This window comes from Balaenoptera physalus (genome assembly GCF_965194825.1).
Source record: "Balaenoptera physalus genome assembly, chromosome: 12".
Classification (NCBI taxonomy): Eukaryota; Metazoa; Chordata; class Mammalia; order Artiodactyla; family Balaenopteridae; genus Balaenoptera; species Balaenoptera physalus.
In genome coordinates, this window is record NC_138897.1 from 61,192,876 (window position 1) to 61,215,482 (window position 22,607).

General features: G+C 33.7%; 1 protein-coding gene across 7 annotated transcripts in view; it reads left to right on the forward strand.

Moving 5' to 3' along the window:
- The window catches only part of SMCHD1 (structural maintenance of chromosomes flexible hinge domain containing 1), a 133,454-nt gene that overhangs the window by 25,567 nt on the left and 85,280 nt on the right, over window positions 1-22,607 (forward strand). For all 7 annotated transcript variants that reach the window (XR_014252077.1, XM_082418557.1, XM_082418554.1 and 4 more), the window contains 9 exons: window positions 6,768-6,882; window positions 7,008-7,127; window positions 11,064-11,230; window positions 13,182-13,272; window positions 13,975-14,185; window positions 16,564-16,684; window positions 16,763-16,946; window positions 18,879-19,073; window positions 20,599-20,712. Coding sequence is in view for 6 of the 7 variants with exons in the window: in XM_082418557.1 (XP_082274683.1) it covers window positions 6,768-6,882; window positions 7,008-7,127; window positions 11,064-11,230; window positions 13,182-13,272; window positions 13,975-14,185; window positions 16,564-16,684; window positions 16,763-16,946; window positions 18,879-19,073; window positions 20,599-20,712 (1,318 nt within the window). In the remaining variant the exon portion in view is untranslated. The remainder of the gene's footprint in view (window positions 1-6,767; window positions 6,883-7,007; window positions 7,128-11,063; window positions 11,231-13,181; window positions 13,273-13,974; window positions 14,186-16,563; window positions 16,685-16,762; window positions 16,947-18,878; window positions 19,074-20,598; window positions 20,713-22,607) is intronic.

Consider the following 22,607-nt stretch of genomic DNA (forward strand, 5'->3'; position numbering starts at 1 on the left):
AACCTATTTACTCTTTATTTTTCTTAATATTTTGTTCATAGAATTTAATTAATTCTTGGTTTATTACAATGTATCAATGCAGGACATGCCCTTTTTTTTTTAACATCTTTATTGGAGTATAATTGCTTTACAATGGTGTAGGACATGCCCTTTTAAAGTTTATTTATTGAAAAATTTAATAAGCTGAATAACCAGAATTTGCCACCCAATCCAGTAAGTAGAATATACTGTAACTTATATCTGTGTCCTCCTCATCCCTGCCACCAAAGTTAACAAGTATCTTGAATTGTTTTTCTGTTTACTTATTTTCTTTTAAACATCTTTATTAGAGTATAATTGCTTTACATTGTGTGTTAGTTTCTGCTGTATAACAAAGTGAATCAGCTGTACTTATACATATATCCCCATATCCCCTCCCTCTTGCGTCTCCCTTCCACCCTCCCTATACCACCCCTCTAAGTGGTCACAAAGCACCAAGCTGATATCCCTGTGCTATGTGGCTGCTTCCCACTAGCTAGCTATTTTACGTTTGGTAGTGTATATATCTCAATGCCATTCTCTTACTTTGACCCAGCTTACCCTTCCCCTTCCCTGTGTCCTCAAGTCCATTCTCTACGTCTGCGTCTTTATTCCTGTCCTGCCCCTAGGTTCTTCAGAACCATTTTTTTTTTTAGATTCCATATATATGTGTTAGCTGTTTCCTTTTGTTAAATGTATATATCTAATTTTGCTTGTTTTTGATAATATGAAAAAGTGTAATCATACTATATGTTGATCTATAAGGGACTTGCATTTTCATTTAATATTAGATTACTAAGATTGCATATTTGTGTGGGTCTGTAGTACATTCATTTTCATAACCATGTAATCTTTAGTATATACCAAAAAGGAATCCCACTTTATTTATCCAGTCTCCAGTCAGTGGGCATTTGGCTTTCTCCCCCAAGTTTTAGCAATTGTTAGCAGTACTATCTTATATATGGGGTGTGTGTGTAGTATTCTGTTATATATATTTCCTGGTCCAAATCTACGTAAGTTTTAGGTATATGCCTAGGAGGGAATTTGTAGGATATAAAAATGAATGTTCCAACTTACAAGGTAATGGCGAATTATTTTCCAAAGTGATCGTATTAATTTATACTTTAACCACTTACGAAAGTTTGATAAAACTCACTTGGGAAACCATTTGGATGTGGTATGTTTTTTGCAGGAGGAATTTTTAACTATTGCTTTGATTTCTTTATAGAGTTATAAGAATATTTTGGCTTTCTATTTCTTACTGATTTAGCTTTGGTAAGTTATATTTTACTAGGAATTAGTCCATTTTGTTAAATTTTCAATTTTATTGGCATATAGTTGTTGGTAATGTTTGTAAAGAACTAGTGCTTGCTTTGATAAATTTTCTGTTTTCCTGTTTTCAAATTCTTTGATTTCTGCTCTTTATTATTTATGCCCTTCTTACTTTGGGTTTATTTGCTCTTTTTGTAGTATCTTGATGTGGAATCTTACAGGTTTTTTTTTACTTCTTTTCTAACATGAATATTTTGTGTTATAAATTTTCTTCTCAGGACAACTTTTGCTGTATCCCACAAGTTTTAATATGCTGTAATTTCACTTTCATTCAGTTCAGTGTAACTTTTATTTCCCTTGCAACTTGCTTTTTGATCCATGGATCTTTTTTGGAATGTGTTGTTCAATTTCCAAATGCTCCCAATAGATTTTCTTGTCTTTATGTTGATTTCTAGTTTGACTTTATTATATTCAGAGAACATACTCTATATGGTTTCAGTTCTTTTAAATTTGTTGAAATTTGTTTTATGACCTAGGATGTGATCTATATTTTGGTGAATTTTCTGTGTCCTTGAAAAGAATGTGTATTTTGCTGTTGCTGGGAGGAGTATTCTGTAAATCTCAATTAGATTCCATCTGTTGATAATATTTTTCAGTTCTTTCTTATCCTTGCTGATTTTCTGTGTAACAGTAACTAAGAGAGGAGTATTGAAGAGCTCCAGTTCTCTGAATTTTTGCTCTGTGTATTTTTAACTTGTGTTATTTTTTGTATGCATAATTGAGATTGTTAGGACTTTTCAGTGAACTGACCCTTTCATAATGCCTTTTTTAAAAAAATTTAATTAATTTATTTTTTGTCTGCGTTGGGTCTTTGTTGCTGCGCACAGGCTTTCTCTAGTTGCGGCGAGCGAGGGCTACCCTTCATTGCGGTGTGTGGGGTTCTCATTGCGGTGCATGGGCTTCTCATTGCATTGGCTTCTCTTGTTGCGGAACACAGGCTCTAGGCGCATGGGCTTCAGTAGTTGCAGCACGCAGGCTCAGTAGTGTGGCTCACAGGCTTAGTTGCTCCGCAGCACGTGGGATCTTCCCAGACCAGGGCTCAAACCTGTGTCCCCTGTATTGGCAGGCGGATTCTTAACCACTGCGCCACCATGGAAGTTCCCATAATGCTTCTGTCCCTGATAATTTCTTGCTTTGAAATGTATTTTATTTGATAGTGTAGCCACTCCAGCTTTCTTTTTGTTTATGTTTGTATGGTATATCTTTTCTTATCCATTTTCTTTTAAAATACCTATATCATTATATTTAAAATGAGTTTCTTGTAGACAGCATACGGTTGGGTCATTTTTAATTTTTTTTAATTTTTTAATTTATTAAAAAAATTTTTTTGACTATAGTCTTTTTAGAATATTTATTTATTTTCTTTTGGCTGTGTCAGGTCTTAGTTGTGGCACGTGGGATCTTCGTTGTGGCATGCAGGCTCAGTAGTTGCGGTGCACGGATTTCTCTCTAGTTGTGGCATGCAGGCTCCAGAGCTCGTGGGCTCAGTAGTTGCGGCTTACAGGCTTAGTTGCCCTGCAGCGCATGGGATCCTAGTTCCCTGACCAGGGATCAAACCCCCATCCCCTGCATTGGAATGTGGATTCTTAAACACTGGACCACCAGTGAAGTCCCTGGTTGGGTCAGTTTTTAATTCACTCTGTCAGTTTTATTTAGTGTATTTGTACTATTACATTTACTTATTTTTAATTATTGATACATTAGGACTCAGATATGTCCTGTTTTAACTTTTCTATTTGTTCCCTTTGTTTTGCATTTGTCTTTTCTGGCCTTTTTGTGGTTTACTTGAACATATTTTACTACACTGTTTTCTTTATAGTGGTTTTCAAGTATATCTTTTATTTATTTATTTATTTTTTAATGGCTGCTCCAGGGAATACTGTATTACAGTCTCTTAGTATGGACATTTTGCCAGTTAAAGTGAATTACAGAAATCTCACCAAATTATTTAGGTATTTTAACTCTCTCCCATTTATAATTTAGTTTTAAGTGTTACCTCTACATATATTGAGAACCATATCAGACCGTGTTATTTTTATTTCAACAGTCTAATGTAATTTTAAAAACTCAAGCAGAAAAAGGTAGTCTATTTTATTTATGTGCATATTTGTTTCATTGTTCTTTATTCCCAGGTAATATTCTTTTATTAACTTTGTCCGATATTAATATATCTCCTCCAGCTCTGTTTTCATTAGTATTGAAATGGTAACTCGTTTTCCAACCTTTTAACCTACTGTCTCGTTATATTTAAAGAGTGTTTCTTTTAGGCAGCATTTGGTTATGTATTAAAATTGACGATCTCTGCCTTTTAATTGGGATGTTTAGACCAATTACATTTAATGTGATTATCAGTATTCTTGGTTACCATCTTTCTTATTTGTTTATTTTTCCCTTTTTCCCCACATTTCCCTTTTTTCTGCCTTATTTCAAATTGAGTGTGTGTGTGTATGTGTGCTTCCACTGTTTCCTTCATTGACTTATTAGCTGCTACTCTGTTCTTTTGTTTTACTGGCAACTGGGGTTCATAGTATACATCTTTAATTTATCACAGTTCTACTCTCTTAGCAGATTTCAGTTACACAGTAGTGTTATTGACTGTACTTAACAATGTTATACATTAGCTCCTCAGACCTTATTCATCTTATTGATGAAAGTTTGTACCCTTTTACCAACCTCTACCTATTTCCCACACTCCCCAGTCCCTGTCAACCACTTTTCTACTGTCTGTTTCTATGAGTTTCTCTTTTTAACAGTTGTTTTCTTAAAAATGTGGTTAAAAAAAAGTATAACATTAAATTAAAGTGTATAATTTGGTAGCATTAATTATATTCACAGTGTTTTACAACCATTACCATTATGTATTTTCAAAGATTTTTGTCTTTCCCAAACAAACTTTGTAGCCATTAAAAGATAACTCTGTATTCTCTGCACCTCCAGCTGCTGCTAACCACAGTTCTACTTTCTGTTTCAATGCATTTGCCTATTCTAGGTACTTCATTTAAGAGGAATCATACAATATTTGTCATTTTGTTTCTGGTTTATTTCACTTAGCATAATGTTTTCAGGGTTCATCCATGTTGTAGATTGTATCAGAACTTCACCCCTTTTTATGGCTGAATTATGCAGCTATACTACATTTTTCTATTCATAGGTTAATGGACGGTTGTCTTGTTTCTACCTTTTTTGTATATTGTGAATAATGCTGCTATGAACATTCATATACAAGTATTAGTTTGAGTCCCTGAGGCAGTTTATGTTTACCCATGTATTTACCATTTCTGGTGGTCTTCATTCCTTTGTTTAAATCCATAGTATCATTTTCATTCCTAAAGGTCTTTTAACAGTTTTTATAATTCATGTTTGCTCTCAGTGAATTTTTTCAGCTTTTGTATGTCTGATAAAGTTTGGATCTATTCTTACCCTCCTTCCCCCTTTAAACATATTTTTGTTGAGTATAGAATTTTAGGTTGACTTTGTTAAACATTTTAGTACATTAAAAATGCTACTCCATTTCTACTGACTTGCACAGTTTACAATGAAAAATCCATTGTCATTCTTATCTTTGTTTCTCGGAATGTATGGTTTCTCTGACTCTTTTAAGATGTTCTTTTTATAGTTGGTGTTGTATACATTGTGTGTTTGTGTTGGGGGAGCACTGTAAGTGTGCATGCATGTTGTGTGGTTTGTGTATTGTGTGGGGTGTTTGTGTATACGCATGCTTTTTTGCATGGGGGCAGGTTTGTGTCTTTGTTGTGTGGAGATGAGTTTGTGTATGGCGGTTGCTTTGTATGTTGTCAGGGGGCTATTTTTTGTGTGCTTTGTTTTGTAGGTCTGGTGTTATGGTGTTTTACCTGGTCACTGTTGTCTTTATTTTGATTATTGATATATGGATGAGAACTTTTTATACCAATTAAAATATTTTTATTTATCCCATTATTTCTCTGTTTTTGTTTTCTTTGTTTTTAAATTCATTGCATCTTTTTGTTGTTGCTTTTGAAAATGTTGTTCTACCTTTTTTTCTCTTTTAATATTTTAGAATTTATCTGTTTGTTTTCCTGGTTGTCGTTGAAATTTAAAAATGCATATTAACATCATACTTCAAAATTTAAAAAAACACCTCCCTTCTCCCATATTAAAAAATTTGGAACACTTTATCTCTGATCACTTCCTTCCCAAAGTTATACTTTTGTTGTCTAGTATTTCAAGTCTGACTTCGGAAATCCCACAAATTATATTCACCATTTTTTCTAACAACACATGAAAAATTTTTTAACACATATTTTAAAAATTACCTTTGTACTTACCATATTATGATAACCTTGTATGTCAGATTGTGCTTGTAGGAACATTCCTTTAGAGCAAATCTCTTAATGGTAAATTCCCTTGGATTTTGTCTGTAAATTCTTTATTTAGTCCTAGTTCTCAGTTCTACATTGACCTTTTCTCTTGGCCCTTTGGAGATAATATTCCACTGTCTTATACTGTTGCTGTCAAAGCCTGCAAAGCCATTTCTCTCTCAGTCTGTTTATTAGTTCTTCTGTTTTGTTTTTAGTGTTCACTGTGATGTGGATTTCTTTTTATGTATCCTGTTTGGGCTCTTTTGGTCTGAATCTGTGGATCTATGCCTTTTAGTGGTTTGAGAATATTTGCAGCTTTTATCTGTTCTCTCCTCTCTTTCTCCAAGTACATTTAAACTTGTGTGTGAGATATTATCCTTCAGTCGTTCATGTTTTTAGTCCCACTTTGATATTTTTCATTCCTTTTTTTCTTTGTTTCTTATGGGTAAGTGTTTTTGAATGTATCTTTGTGTTCTCTAAATCTTTCCAGCTATGCCACATCTGCTCTCTAACCTTTCCATTTGGTGTAATAGTGGTTCCAGCCTCATCCCCAGTTCTGCTTATTTCTGATACTGGGAAATGGTGTCCCTAGCAATCTTGCCTATATTTCGAGAGACCAGGGATGCCTACTCTCCGGAGTGTTGTTATGGTGCAGTAGGAGGTTCAATCAGAGCTCTTCGTTTGTCATGATACATGGAAATAAGAATCTCTTTGCTGTAATTCCCATTAGTATTGAGGCAATATTTTAATGAGTTTTGAAGGAGTAAACAATTTTGAAGGGAAGATTGTAGAGTTATACAGATATTTGAGATTTTCTGATTTATCAGGGTGGGCCCAAGAATTTGCATTTCTTAGCGTTTCCAGGTGTTGCTGATGCAGCTGGTCTGGGTAATAAACTTTGAGATCCATTGGACTAGATGATGTTTTGGCTTTTGGCTGTGATTCTTTTACATTTGAATAGGGGCGTTATCTGGCTCGGGGATCATTTTATTAACACTTAATAAAACTGCTATAACAATTTCCTTTAGCACCTGAGTAGTTTGTTTAACATCATTGCATTAATGTAATGTTTTATTTTAGTGATCATTCAGGATATGTTCGACCACTACCAGTGCCACGCAGTTTAAATAGTGATATTTCCTATTTTGGTGTTGGGGGCAAGCAGGCTGTTTTCTTTGTTGGACAATCAGCCAGAGTAAGTAAAAATATTTCTTAAAAGTGAAAGTTGATCAAAATATTTTGAGGTTGACTTTCTAAATGTGTTAGTTATCCAGTTTAAGTTGTGGGAATTTATAAAGTACTCTTTTTAATATTTAACAGATGATAAGCAAACCTGCAGATTCCCAGGATGTTCATGAACTTGTACTTTCTAAAGAAGATTTTGAGAAGAAGGAGAAAAATAAAGAGGCAATATATAGCGGATATATTAGAAACAGAAAGGTACAATACATTTTAACTCAGTAATTGTAGATTCATTACTTTGGATGGATGATAAGACAAGAACATTTTTTTCATTTTCTAAGATACTAATGTCATTTTAAAAACTTGAAGATATGGAATTTTCAAATTAAATTTTTATTACTTTTCTTTTAATTATGTGAATAGCAGAAGTGATCATTTATGTGCTTTCTCAGGCTGAAGTCTTCAGAAAACAGATTTTCTCATAAAGCCAAGTAAGCTTTCTGGAAATTGTTCATAAGATTGTAAACCTTTTTCCTTGCGCTGAGTTTGAGTTTTTAAATATTTGTTGTATAATAATCATAGAAGCAAAGTAGAAAACAGTGATAGGGTAATAGACTTTTAAGAAATCTGAGCTCCAGAGAAATAAGTAAACGAGAAACTTATTTCTGTTATAAATTTGAATTCAAACGCTCATTTTAATAAGGAGACTGTTCACAAATTTGAATCTTGGTGGTGAGCACATGGTATTTGTTGTATTACTCATTCAACTTTTCTCTGTTTGAAACATTTTAGAATTTTTAAATTTTTTAAAACCTTTTTTAAAAGTAAGATTGAAAAAAATTCTTTTCTGCTTATAAAGCAAATTGTAAAAAATTTTATAAAGAAAATAAAAATAGTCTCAAATACCAGAAAAAAGTACTTATGACATATTTAGTTGAATTTTCTTCTAGTTTAACTTTGTCATATACTTATGGTTTGAGCTCTGATTTGTTAATATTTTGAGTATTTCTTCATTTTAGAAAGTATTTTGGTACACAACACACTTTTAATAGCTTCATAGTATCTTTGGCTAAATGTACAGTAATTTCACTATTCTGTTAAGCATTTAGCTTACTTGAAGGATTTTATTATAATTATAAAGACACTGCCATTAGTATCTTTGCATAACATGTTGCCTGAATTGCAGTTTTTTCTTCGTATAAATTGTTAGAATTTTTATAACCGTTATAAGGAATTTGAACTTAGAAACATTTATGGTGTATATTACGAAGTCACTTTTCTGAAAGGTTGAACCCAAATCATATACACTCCCAACAAAGGTATATTGGAAGTGCCTGTTGGATCATTTCCTTATTTTTCAAAAGAACAAAGCGGGGAGGGAAGAATGATAGCAGAATGTTAGTAGTTTGATAAGTGAAAATAATACCTTTTCTTTCATACTAGTGGGCTGAATTTTTTTCATGTTTATTAGCTACTTTTACTTTCTTTATAACTGAACATTATCCTCTGTCCGAGAAATTTCTTCATTTTGCTCATTCCACCTTTTCCTCTTTAAATTTATTGCATTTATTTAACAATTTACATACCTTAATAACATTGTTTATGTAACAGTATTCTGTCTTATCTTTTCTATGTTATCTTAAAATCACAAAGCCCTATAAAGTATATTGGTGGAAATATTATTTGCCGCGTTAAAACTGGTGAAAAATAGAAATAGAGAATTTAAGTGATTTTTTTCAGAACTGTATACATATGATAAAGCTTGGATAGTACTGAGGTCTCTTGGGTCATCATTTCTTCCAGCTTTTCCTGTGTTTTGTGCTTAGTTCATCCCAGCAAACATTTCATGGGTACCAGTAGGTCCCTAGTCCTTTTCTTTTTCTGACCTGTCCTTTCCAGCCTACTTTTTGGGGGCTCCTCCTCTATTCCTAAGCTGTTATCAGTTACTACTGTGTGTGGGGGGTTGATGGTTCTTGATCTATGGGGGCTAGCACGCACGCGCCCCCCCCCATATATATATATTCATTCTTATATATACCACTTAATATCAGCAGTTCTCAAATATGTATTTCTTGTCAAGACTTTCTTCTTAAGATTGAAACATTGAATCAGTCTGGACTCCTTAAAGGGAAGAAACCGTTCTGGCCATTTTAAACAGAAAAGGATTTCATAAAGGGAATTAGATGCTTAGATGATTATTGGAAGGGCTGAAGGAATGATCTTTAGGCTGAGTCTTGTAGAATGATGCCAGGATATTCCAAACTGACCTTCTAGGGATGCTGCAACATCTGCTGTAATCATGTAGCTGGAGGACCACAGCTGAATCTGGAATTCAGAAACACAATACCTTGTCTCTGATCCAGGAGTTGGAAAAGTCTTGCTGCCACAATTGCTCCAACAATGGACACAGAATTTCTGGCCATTACTAGTGCTGTATCAGTGCTGATGCTTAAGCTGGAACCTGGATACTGGTCTTTCAGTACCTTGCATGGTAACAGAAAACTTTTAAGAAACCTCAGGAGATGGCCTTTGCCTCATTTTTCCCTTCTAAATCTTTGGCTAGTACATCTAATTGGTGAAACCTAATTTGCATCCACAAGCAAAAATTTAAGATTCTGAGAAATAGACGTTTTTGGATTTCTTTCCATCCTCTGCAGCCTGGGAGGGGACAACATAAGGTGGTACAAATGGCAGCTGAATACCAATTGATCCTATCTAGCACACGCATTTCCAGTTTCAGTTAGATGTCCCTCTCCAGGGGTTCTGTAAATAACTCCCTTTTGGTACATCTGAAATCAAATATCTATAAGCGTTTCTTATTTTCTTCCCCTTTTCCTCCAGCCATTAACAGTATAGTAGTAATTGTAATCCTTGTTGTTAATCATTCACCACATTTAATTCTTTTAAAATAGTTCCTTTCATTTATCCTCTCTTCCACTCATTTCCACTGCTTGATTCAGCCTTTCCAGCCATGTCCTTCATCATATGTTTAACATATATTCTAAACTACCTTGTATCCCTTATAGTCTCAAATCCTTCATGTTCTCATTGGTCTGGGATGTTTTTATTAAGTCATCTGCTGGGTGAATGTCACCCCATTTTTATTTTTTTAACTCTGTAGTTCTTGGCTTATAGCTTTCTAATGGCACATTGTTTTATAATCATTTGTTTCTCATCTATTAGATGGAATTTGTAGGGAGGAAGGATGCTGTCTTTCTTTTATCTTGAACCCTATTTTCCTCATGCCCAGGTTGAGTCATAGGGCTTAGAAGCTGCTATCCAAATATTTGGATAATGAACCTGCATCATCAGTAAACCCAAGCTAATCTACTAACTCTCAAACTGTATAAAATGTTACTTACATATTATGTATTGTAGCTATAATATTAGTAATTTAGTGTGTAGGGATGCATTGGAATCGTATTGGAGGGTTGGTTTTTATTTTTTATTAAGAAAGTAATAATACACACTTACTAAAAAAAGAAAACCAGTTTCCTAGACATAATAGTTCAGTGTGTATCTTTAGCCTTATAAGTTTTTATGTGTACAACTTATATAGTATATATATGCATGCAATTTTTAACATACAGACTCATAGTAAAAACTGAGAAGTTTGTAATTCTTATCCTCAAACACTTCCCCACTCCCCCCTCCCCACTTCCCTCTGCAAACTGTAGATATTCTCTGAAAGTGGACTGGGGCCCAGGATGATTTTACTCCCTTTTAAACAGAGTGCCTTTGGGCTAAGCCAGCTGGGTTCAGGCTGCATTCTAGTTTTCCTGACCTTGGAGGGCTGGCTGGGCATTGGTCCTGACCAAGTTAAATGGTAGGTACCCCAAGCAAGGACTCATTCCACCTTAGGGTAAGTGTTCTGAATTTTGGGGTGCATTTTTAAACTCAGTATTTATTTTTCTTTACCCTTTTCTTTATGATTCGCCAATTCGTGTAGCATTATGGTGTAGCATTCTCCTTGATGTGTGCCAGTTTAGCCATCTGTGTAAAAGTTTCCCTCTCCTCACAGCATTGTTGTCACACACTCAGCTGATTTGCAATTGGCCATTTTCCTCCAAAAGATTTTTGAAGCCTGTATTTGAAATTATCCAAGTGAATCACATTAAAGGTTGATGTAAACTTTATTTGTTAATTACAGTTAAGGTGCATGTAATGTGTTGTACTTTATGTTCACTCTTGTAGCCGTCTGATTCTGTTCACATTACAAATGATGATGAAAGATTTCTACAGCATCTTATCTCAGAGGAGAAGGAAAAAGATAGCTTTACTGCTGTGGTTATCACAGGGGTACAACCAGAACACATACAGTACTTGAAAAATTATTTCCTTCTTTGGACAAGACAGTTAGCGTAAGTATTTACATTTGATTCAGGACATGTTTCTTCTTATCTTTCTTAAGATAGAAAATATTACAGACATTGAAGCCTCTTGGCTGTCTGCTTTACTCCTATCCCATTTCCTTCCCTTCAGTACAGGAACCATTACTCTGATGTTAACGTTAAAATGGTTCTGTATTCTGTAAATAATGCACCAGTCACCGGTAATGTATTGGTCATTACAAACACAAATATGAGACCCATGCTTTTTGACAACTGTGATAACATTTAAAATAAACTTGAGTTCATCCAATTCAGCTCATCACTCCCAGATCCCCCCTTTTTCCTTTCCTGTGTAGCATGTATTATAATCTTCCATACCACACAGTTTACTTATTTTTTTGTCTGCCTTGGAATGTCTGTCATTTTTTATGCACTGCTGTATCCCAGTGTTTCCTGTTACATAGTAGATGCTCAATAAAAGTTTACTGAATGAATGTATTGAGTCTATTAAAATAAAAAAAAAAAATCTGTATGTGCCTGTATGACATGAGTAATACTGAAAATAAATCTTTGTGTATCTATTCCAGGAAAACTTCTAGAGAGCATATATTCCATTAGATCAAATCAGAAGTATATATATTTAATGGCTCTTAAGTTTTTTCCTCTGTAGTTACACAGTGTAGACCTTTGACTGGATTGTTTCCATAATTTGTATTAGCCTGAATTAATTAGTCTTGCAAAAATGGGTATACTGTACAAAATTCATGTTTTTAAAGAAAGTATCTTTTCTTATTTATTCAAAGGGCTGTTGTACTTACTTTGCGATTCTCTATTTTATACATATATATTAACAATTAAAATTTTTTATGGGGAAATAAATTTGATTTTAGGAATGCCTTTTTTCTTGAATACTGATGTTTATTGGCTTTGTAACACAAGAGTTTTAAATAGGACTTCGGAATGTTTCTTCTCTAAGAACGTCTTTTATTAGTTATTTTATTATTTTTCTTAACCGAAGGAATTCAGTGTACATTAATGACATAATTATAACTTAACTGTTGCTTTTAAAAAGAATGACGTATAACTTTAACCATTCTTTGAAATAGACACTTGCTAAGCTATTTATAGCACTCTTTCTTAATGTATGGTTGTAAACTTATTGTTGACTATGATGTTAACACTTCTGAGATGTCTGAAGAAAGATCTCATGATTTTCAGTGATTTCCTTTTATCTTAGTAGTGTTTTAAACTAGGACAATTAATGTAATTTTAAAAAGTTAAAATTCATATGAAGGAATATTTTAAATTCCTGCTTGAGGAATAATTACACATGTGATACGGGATATGGGGAGAGGTGAATAATCTCCCCCAAATATAATCTTTTGAAACATTTGCCAAAATAAAATAACAAAGATTTCTGAAGTGGTGGTTTTTGATGGGATAATGTTGAATTTATTAGTTTTAGGAGTATTGGCATAAGATTGTTTCAGTGTCACAGGAGAAGAAAGATGAGAGTTACAGAATGATACTCTCATGTTGGGGACATAAGTTAAAGATACCCAATCCTGTATACTCCCTGATATTTGAGTCCTTTGTAGAACATCCCTAACAAGTAGAATTATAGCCTCTTAACTTCTAGTTTTAGTTTTTTTGATAAACTATACTTAAAGTATTTGGGCCTTGAAGTTGGAAAGACTTGGATTGAAGCCCCCCCAACTCTATAATTCTGTGACCTTAAGCAAATTAAATTATATATTTTTCTTGCATTCCGATTTCTATATAAAATGAAGGGTAATAATACCTGAATCTCAGGATTGTTTTTACCATTAAATGGTGTACTCTGTTTAAAAATGCTTAGTATAGTGCTTGGCACCTAGTAGGTACTGCCAAATAGTAGTTATAGAATTTTTTTTGGTAGAAGATGAGATGAACTGTAATTTTATGTGAATTAAAAGTGTAAAGTTATTTTTCTATGTTTTAGGCATATTTATCATTACTATATTCATGGCCCAAAAGGAAATGAAAAACGTACATCAAAAGAAGTTGGACCTTTCAACAACATTGATATTGAAGTAAGATAAAATTATTTCTTCAAGTATTGTGAATTATTAGGTATCTGTTCTAGTTCCAAGTTACTCTGGACAAGAAAAATCAGTAAATAGGCAACTTCTCTGTCCTTGTCTTTTACCAAAACACTTCCTAATTTGATATCCAAGTAAAGAGATTATTCCTAGATATATTTTTGTGGAACCTTTGTTGACTGTAGTATATGGTTTCTCCTTTCTCTGTCTTCTCTAGAGATATGAGCTGTTACTGAATATCATGTCTCAAAAGCAGGGAAGAAAAGAAATAAATAGTTTCTCTTTTGTTCACAGAAGTCTTATAACGGTAAAGTAAGATTCAGAAGAAAAGAATATTTGAGTGTTGAGTTCTTAGTATCTTTGCCCACACATCAGGAAGAATTTCATGTACATCTTTATCCCACTTCCTACCTCTAGCAGGAAACCTTGAATTAAATGTACTCATCACTTAATATATCCTTCAGCTCTGCTTTGCTCTTTCTTTGCTTACTTTCAGTTTTTTGTAGTATATTTTTTTTGAGATGCTACTTAGAGCTATTTAATCCAAATAAAAATATATATGTATTTCAATAAGCTAGATGATTACTTGTACAAATAAAAGTAGTTTTTGCCTGTTCTGTTGTTGGATCATAGCTGAGAACAAAAGTAAAGTCACTATAGAATTTAATTGTTTTTGTTTTATTTTTATTTTAGATTTCTATGTTTGAAAAGGGGAAGACACCTAAGATTATCAACCTAAGGGAAATACAAGATGACATGCAGACGTTGTATATAAATACAGCAGCCGATAGTTTTGAGTTCAAGGCTCATGTTGAAGGAGATGGTGTAGTGGAAGGGATTATCCGATATCACCCTTTTTTGTATGATAGAGAAACGTACCCTGATGATCCATGCTTTCCATCAAGTATGTTAATCTCTTATCTTAGCTACAAAATGTGAAGTTGTGATTTAGGATAGTGATTTGTTTTCTTAATAATAATTATTAGTTGGGCTGTTGAGGTTAGATAAATTTAAAAACTTTTTTCCCTCATGCAAATCTTAAGTTATTAAAGTATTTATAATTTTTATAATTCTTAATTTTTGTGTATATTCATTTCCAGATGAATAAAGCAGTGGCTTTAAGAAAGATTATATATTCTTTTATCATAGATCTCTTCCTGAACTGAACTTTTAGCTATGTACTGCATAGTAATCCTTTATATAGTCTCCATGTTGTCTTCCTGTTATCTTTGTAGGTATTTATAAAGTAGTTTTAAACTTTACTTAGTCATACTAGTTTTTTCTTTATGCTTTATGATTTTTGCCTTGCTATAGAAAGGCTTCTTATACCTCAAGATTATAAAAAAGATCCTGTGGTTTTTTTTCTTAATCATTTTATGTTTACATCTTTGACACATCTCTAATCTTTTTTGTGTGTGGGTTAACTTAATATTTTTCATGTGGGTTTCCAGTTTCCTAACACCAATTATTGAACGTTATGATTTTTGTAATAGTTTAAATATCACTTTCATAATAATATAAAGTTCCCATAAGTGCATAGATCTGGATATTTTACTGTAAGGAATTGATCTAGTTTGTGTTTTTATTTATTAATTTATTATAAATTTATTTATTTATTTATGGCTGTATTGGGTCTTTGTTGCTGTGAGCGGGGGCTACTCTTTGTCGTGGTGTGCAGGCTTCTCATTGCAGTGGCTTCTCTTGTTGTGGAGCACGGGCTCTAGGTGCGCGGGCTTCGGTAGTTGTGGCATGTGGGCTCAGTAGTTGTGGCTCGCGGGCTCTAGAGCGCAGGCTCAGTAGTTGTGGCGCACGGGCTTAGTTGCTCCGTGGCATGTGGGATCTTCCCGGACCAGGGCTCGAACCTGTGTCCCCTGCATTGGCAGGCGGATTCTTAACCACTGTGCCACCAGGGAAGTCCCTATTTTGTGTTTTTATACATGAGCAGTGATACTTTCTTGTCCTTTATACTGTATATTGATATCTATAGGGCAAGACACTATTGTTCTTTTTTGAGAAAATTCTTAATGCTTAATCTTTTGCTCTTCTGGATAAGCTTTGGAATCACTTTGTATTGTACTTTCACTTTAAAAAAATCCTAGTGGTATTATTGGGATTGCATTGAATTTTCATAGATTAACAGTATTAAATTTTCTCATTCAGGATAATTCTTTAGTATAACCTTAGTATTGTGGGTTTTGGAACCAGATTTCCTGATTTGAATCCTATCTTGGCCACTTTGTGTAAACTTTGACAAAGTACTGCCTGCCTCAGTATCTGTGAAATGGGGGGGTAATAATTCTTGCCTCATAGACGTGTTGTGAGGGTTGAATAAGAAACTGCTTCAAGTCCTCAGAATAGTGCCCGACTTTGTTTAGTAAGTGCTCATACATGTTATTACTCAGTGACCTTCCCTCCTGTGAAGTCTCTAGCATGTTTTTCATTTGCCATTTGTAATTTTTGCATGCTTATAGACAAAAAGATAAAGTTCTTTAAATGATGTCTTAAAATAATAGCCAGTAAGTTGAATGAGGTCAGAGGGGTTCTCTAAGAGCAAGTGAAATGGTGTGATTGAAAGGAATATTTACTTGTGATGGACTTGTGAGAGTTTTTTTGGGAGAAGAAGGCTTTATTTGGGGTGGGGGGAATGATTAATGCCAGAATGACTGAGGTATTACCATGTCAGGATCAGAATGTTTGAATCTAATTTATCTGAATATATGAAAATGTATTACTAACAAACATAAAAATGTAAACAGTTGTGCTTTATAACATAGGTTATAATTCTAGCTGTATCATAAAGTAAACTTACATTCAGTATTATTAATTTGTCCAAGCTAGGCAAACTTGCTGTTGCTAGATACTGTAGATTTTCCAGATGATTTTTATGTAAGTAAGCTGGTTCTGACAGAGTTGTGAAGCTTGTGGTTTAGGTACAGGATTCAAGCTCCCATATTTATAAATAGGTTTTAAAGATTGCAGGCTCAGTAGCTAGTATAGTACTCCAAACACAGATTGATTAGTATGTAAGTAATTATTGACTTTGTAATGAGAAACACTATTGGTAATGTGGAACCACTTTGAAAATCTGCCTTTTTGAGGGCAAACAGAATAAAGCCACCTTTAGGTTTTATAGAATGCAATGTTAAAAAATCATAAGAATTTTTGTCACCATTTCTCTGAAGTAGCTTTAACATTTCACTTACAGAAATTGATTTCTCAGTGGTAAAAATTGCATATACTTTATAGCAACAAACATTTTGTTCCAATATTCCTTTGTTCTAGAATTAAAAGATGAAGACGATGATGATGACTGTTTCATACTTGAGAAAGCAGCAAGAGGGAAAAGACCTATTTTTGAATGTTTTTGGAATGGACGACTAATACCATATACATCTGTTGAAGAGTAAGTTCTGATTTTTGCTGAAATTACATTGTTTTGTGATCTAATCTTTTTACTAACTAATACTTTGTTCTGTTCAAGCTTTGACTGGTGTACTCCTCCTAAGAAGAGAGGGCTTGCACCGATTGAGTGCTACAATAGGATATCTGGTGCATTATTCACTAATGACAAATTCCAGGTCAGCACAAATAAACTGACCTTTATGGATCTTGAGCTAAAATTGAAAGATAAGAACACCCTTTTTACAAGGATTTTAAATGGACAGGTATGGTTTTAAGTATCAAGTTTTGAATATTTGCAAGTGTTCTGTTTTAAGTACAACAAAAGTCACTAGTAGTGTAGATTTGTACTGACAATTTGCATACTTTTCATTTTATTTAATCAGGAGTATAAATTTTCATTCATGAGCATTTATGTGTTCACTCAAAAATTTCAAACTGATTAGCTCTTGTTCAGATAAAATTTACAGATCTTTTATCAGATCTTCATCAGTACCTTGACATAGTAAATAGAAGCTACAGAACCATGTCCATTTGATAAGAGCATATAAGAACAATTTTATCTAATACAAAAGCTGTGTTTATATATTAATAACCTAAATATGCAATTTTAATCTAATCTTGGGGGTAAAATTGAGGTAGAACTATGAAATACTTTGGGCTAAAAGGTGCTGTGAGATTGATCAGTATTAAAATCTGCATTAATCAATAGAAAAAGAATGATAAATTTTTTAAAAAGTAGGATAGAACTAGTGTACTTTTATTTTACCTAATTACCTCAGAAACTTTTGCTTGATACTACTCTTTCAGTAGTTTAATGTTAAGTTGCCAAGAGATGGATGCGTTTATTCTGAACTTAAAATTGCTTAAGCAATAAGCACAATACATGACACACAGTATTTATAGTCAGTCATCCCTACAACATGTTGAAATTCATTTTGCTCTTAATAAAAAGTTACTGAATCTTATATAATTTTATCGAATACAAGGGCTGTACATTGAAATACAGCATAAAAATTTGGTAGGCGGACTGTCCCATTCCTAGTTAATAATTTTATATTCTTGTCAAGTTGACAAAGTGACAACAGTAATTTGCTGATTCAGGAAGGAGTTGGTACCTGGGAACAGATTAGGGGGAAGAGTTCCTTGAAGATATATGCCATTTTTGAGTGTTTACCATGTACATGTTACTTCTTATTCAAATAACTTTTTAAAACCAAAAGTTGGGGGGTTTTTTTGGTGATTAACTTACTGGCCCTTTGACTATAAGCTGCAAAAACTTAAGCTGAAATCAGTTTTAGTTTTGCCCCATTTTCATTTGGAAATGGTATATTGTGGAATAAGATATATAGGGGGAAATGAACTTCTATAACTTTATGCAAAGTCTTCTGTGAAAGCATGTGATGTAGAGATTATCTTCCCTACTCATTCTCCTAAAGATAGGCATTAAACAAGTATATAGCACCTTATGCTGGAATGTAAATCTCTATACTGTCTTCCATCAGGGTGAAGAATGCTAAGCAGTAGCACATTTTCTTCTTATGTATTATTAGAAAACAATTTTTATTTTATGATTTATTTTCTGAATAAATATAGATATATAATACATAATTAAAAGAAAAGATGTGTTTTGCATAGCAATATTTCTTTACCTTTTTTTCACTATCACTTTATAAAAGAGCTTTCTTGACCTTTTCTCCCCCTAATCACTCCCCCCAATGACATTTTAATACCATAGATATACCATATATACATTTAAGTACTATATGTATTTAAATCTGTGCCTGATACATAAAAAATATTTTTATTGCCCTATTGAGAATGTGCGTCGTTCACAGTAAGAAAGCTTCCACTTACCCTTTTCCCCTAATCAGCTAGTTCTCCTTATCCTAGGCAGCCAGTGTTTGTCATTTTTTGGTATATCCTAGGATTTAAAACAAGGAAGCAAATCTTTGTTGATATTGACCATTGAGACCTTGGACCCAAGGATGTAGCAAAGATTTTTCTTTCTTTAGTAATGTGTTTGATAGAAATCTAAATTTGTATGGGAGAAGGATCCAGCAAAATATTTTAGTTTTTTATTAGGTTTTCTGGGGTGGGCAGGTATGTGGAAGGAAAAATGAAATGAATGAGAAGTGTCTGTGGTTGTATTTGTTTACTAGTAGCTATATTTCATAGAACATTTTAAAATTTTACAGGAGCAGCGAATGAAGATTGACAGAGAATTTGCTTTATGGCTGAAGGACTGTCATGAAAAGTATGACAAACAAATAAAATTTACACTTTTTAAAGGAATAATTACACGTCCTGATCTTCCTTCTAAAAAGCAGGGCCCCTGGGCGACTTATTCAGCAATAGAATGGGATGGAAAAATATACAAAGCAGGACAGCTGGTAAGTTTAACTTAATTTTAGATTTAATTTTTAGTAGAATTTGAAACTAAATTAGATGTATTAGAATTTATCAACAACCAAAATTAATATATTTACTCTTGGCTCCTCAGGAGCCAGAAAAGAACGAAAAGGCCAAACGGATTTTAATTACGTAATTTAACAGGACATTTTATAAAAAACTTGATTTTTGCCAAAGGCTCAATTAACAAGGTTTTTATTGTTTCTTGCACTAAACTTTACTCAAATGGAGAATTCCGTTTTGTTTTTTTAATTGTGATATGGAGAAATTATTTTTCAGCAAATTTTTATTGAGTGCTGCTCGTGAGTTACTGTGCTATTGACTGCATTGTAGAGAATGCAGAGATCTAGGGGATGTCCTTTGTCCTTCAGGCTGTTACAGCCTGAAAACAGAGATAACCTAAGCAGAATAATCATAGGTAAGAAGGGGGTAAGTGCTATGAAAAGAGAGAATGAATAGTGCTCATAGTTTAGAAGGAGAGAATTTTCTGACCTCGGATTGCCCTGGGAGAAGAGGGTAAAATCATGCAATTCCTTGTGCATGAAGTGGCATTTGTATGGAACTTGAAAGAGGTAAAGGCTCAGGTTTTCAGAGGTAATTATGAAGGTAATAAATGCACAAATGTGACACTCTCATCATCGTATATCGAAAGCTTTGGAATCAGATGCGGTCACCTCCAAGTAGTGTGTGTAGCTACAGCTTGCTTTTCCAACATTTAGAGGTTAGGAAAACGAAGAGGAGGAGCTGGCAAAGGAGAATTGAAAGGGATAAGATAGTGAGATAGAAGGAAACCAGGAGAATAAGGTATTTGTGAAGAGTTACAAGGAGGGAGTGATCAGTTTTGTCAAATTCTGTGTGGTAGTCAAGTGAAACGCTTTCTTCTCAGAGAAGATAATCTGAGCACAGACAAAGACAGGTAAATGCAGGGAAACCACAAGCAACAGAGTTGGGTTGCTGCAACCTATTGTGTGTGTGAGGAGAAATAGTTCAGAAATGAAATGAGGCTGGAAGGTAGGTTGGGTGTAAATTTTCGTTGTCCTTGTAGTTGGGACGTTTTGAATTGGACCAATGGAAATTACCCTTAGATTTTTCAAGCCAAGTAAGGAGAAGAAATACATTATAGGCAAGTTTTGAGCTAATTTATTTGAAAGAAATGATAACTTTGTAAGTCACTGTTCACAGTCTGCAAGCAACATTTATGGGGGTTTGAGATAATTTGCATTAATAATAATTGACTTTGAAGGCTTTGGGCATTTTAGACACATGCATAGCTATGACATTTTTGTATGAAGAAGCCACTGTGTCTTTTCAAAGATGTTACAAATAAGTGGAGAACTTTACAAATATAACTTTATTAGAATATTAGAATGCTTTTTTTGTTAATTTTTCTAATGATAGATGCTGAGTTTTCTCCTTGCATAAAGTAGTTCTGTTAAGTAATTGTTAAACCTGTTTTTCTAAAAGTAAATATTAATACTAAATCCTTGTTTTAAAACTAAATATTAGGTCAAGACAATAAAGACACTTCCTCTCTTTTATGGAAGCATTGTAAAATTTTTTCTTTATGGTGATCATGATGGAGAAGTATATGCTACAGGAGGAGAGGTTCAAATTGCAATGGTAAGACCCCCAAATAACAAAAAATATTTCTTCAAAGTCTCTTGGTACTACTCCTTTCTTTTGCTTAATTGTTAAAACAAAGATACGGTATTCTATTTTGCCTTGTATTTGGATTTTCCATTGGTTAAAGCAGTGGTAGCATGAATTTTTATGTTTCATATTTGATGTTTTTAATAATCTGTAGAACTTAACATCTGTGTGCCCAGTGTTTAATAAATGTTACATATATTATTGCTAGTTAACACAGTAATTTTGTAAAGTGCACATTTCATCCAATGCCCACAAACATAAACATTGGAGCCAGACTTCTATCTCAAGAATGAAAAACTTCAAAACTAGAGCTGGTTTTATCCTTATACTATGCTCCTGTTAAAATTAGAATGGCCTAAGGCCTATTTAATTAGGCCTAAGGAGTTTACATGAAAAATGGAAGTAAACACTGTGGTATAATGTAATAATAGATATTATGATTTATATACTTAATTAGGGTAAAAATATGTTTCTTTGGAAGAAATGTTTTTGTTGCAGCTAAATTTATTTTATTTTATTTTTTAACATTTTTATTGGAGTATAATTGCTTTACAATGGTGTGTTAGTTTCTGTTTTATAACAAAGTGAATCAGTTATACATATGTTCCCATATCTCTTCCCTCTTGCATCTCCCTCCCTCCTACCCTCCCTATCCCACCCCTCTAGGTGGTCACAAAGCACCGAGCTGATCTCCCTGTGCTATGCGGTTGCTTCCCACTAGCTATCTGTTTTACATTTGGTAGTGTATATATGTCTATGCCACTCTCTCACCCTGTCACATCTTACCCCTCCCCCTCCCCATATCCTCAAGTCCATTCTCTAGTAGGTCTGTGTCTATGTTCCCGTCTTGCCACTAGGTTCTTCATGACTTTTATTTTCCCTTAGATTCCATATATATGTGTTAGCATACTGTATTTGTTTTTCTCTTTCTGACTTACTTCACTCTGTATGACAGACTCTAACTCCATCCACCTCACTACAAATACCTCCATTTCATTTCTTTTTATGGCTGAGTAATATTCCATTGTATATATGTGCCACATCTTCTTTATCCATTCATCCGACGATGGACACATAGGTTGCTTCCATGTCCTGGCTATTGTTAATAGAGCTGCAATGAACATTTTGGTACATGACTCTTTTTGAATTATGGTTTTCTCAGGGTATATGCCCAGTAGTGGGATTGCTGGGTCGTATGGTAGTTCTGTTTTTAGTTTTTTAAGGAACCTCCATACTGTTCTCCATAGTGGCTGTATCAATTTACATTCCCACCAACAGTGTAAGAATGTTCCCTTTTCTCCACACCCTCTCCAGCATTTACTGTTTGTAGATTTTTTGATGATGGCCATTCTGACCAGTGTGAGATGATATCTCATTGTAGTTTTGATTTGCATTTCTCTAATGATTAATGATGTTGAGCATTCTTTCATGTGTCTGTTGGCAATCTGTATATCTTCTTTGGAGAAATGTCTATTTAGGTCTTCTGCCCATTTTTGGATTGGGTTGTTTTTTTGTTATTGAGCTGCATGAGCTGCTTGTAAATCTTGGATATTAATCCTTTGTCAGTTGCTTCATTTGCAAATATTTTCTCCCATTCTGAGGGTTGTCTTTTGGTCTTGTTTATGGTTTCCTTTGCTGTGCAAAAGCTTTTAAGTTTCATTAGGTCCCATTTGTTTATTTGTGTTTTTATTTCCATTTCTCTAGGAGCTGGGTCAAAAAGGATCTTGCTGTGATTTATGTCATTGAGTGTTCTGCCTATGTTTTCCTCTAAGAGTTTGATAGTGTTTGGCCTTACACTTAGGTCTTTAATCCATTTTGAGTTTATTTTTGTGTATGGTGTCAGGGAGTGTTCTAATTTCATACTT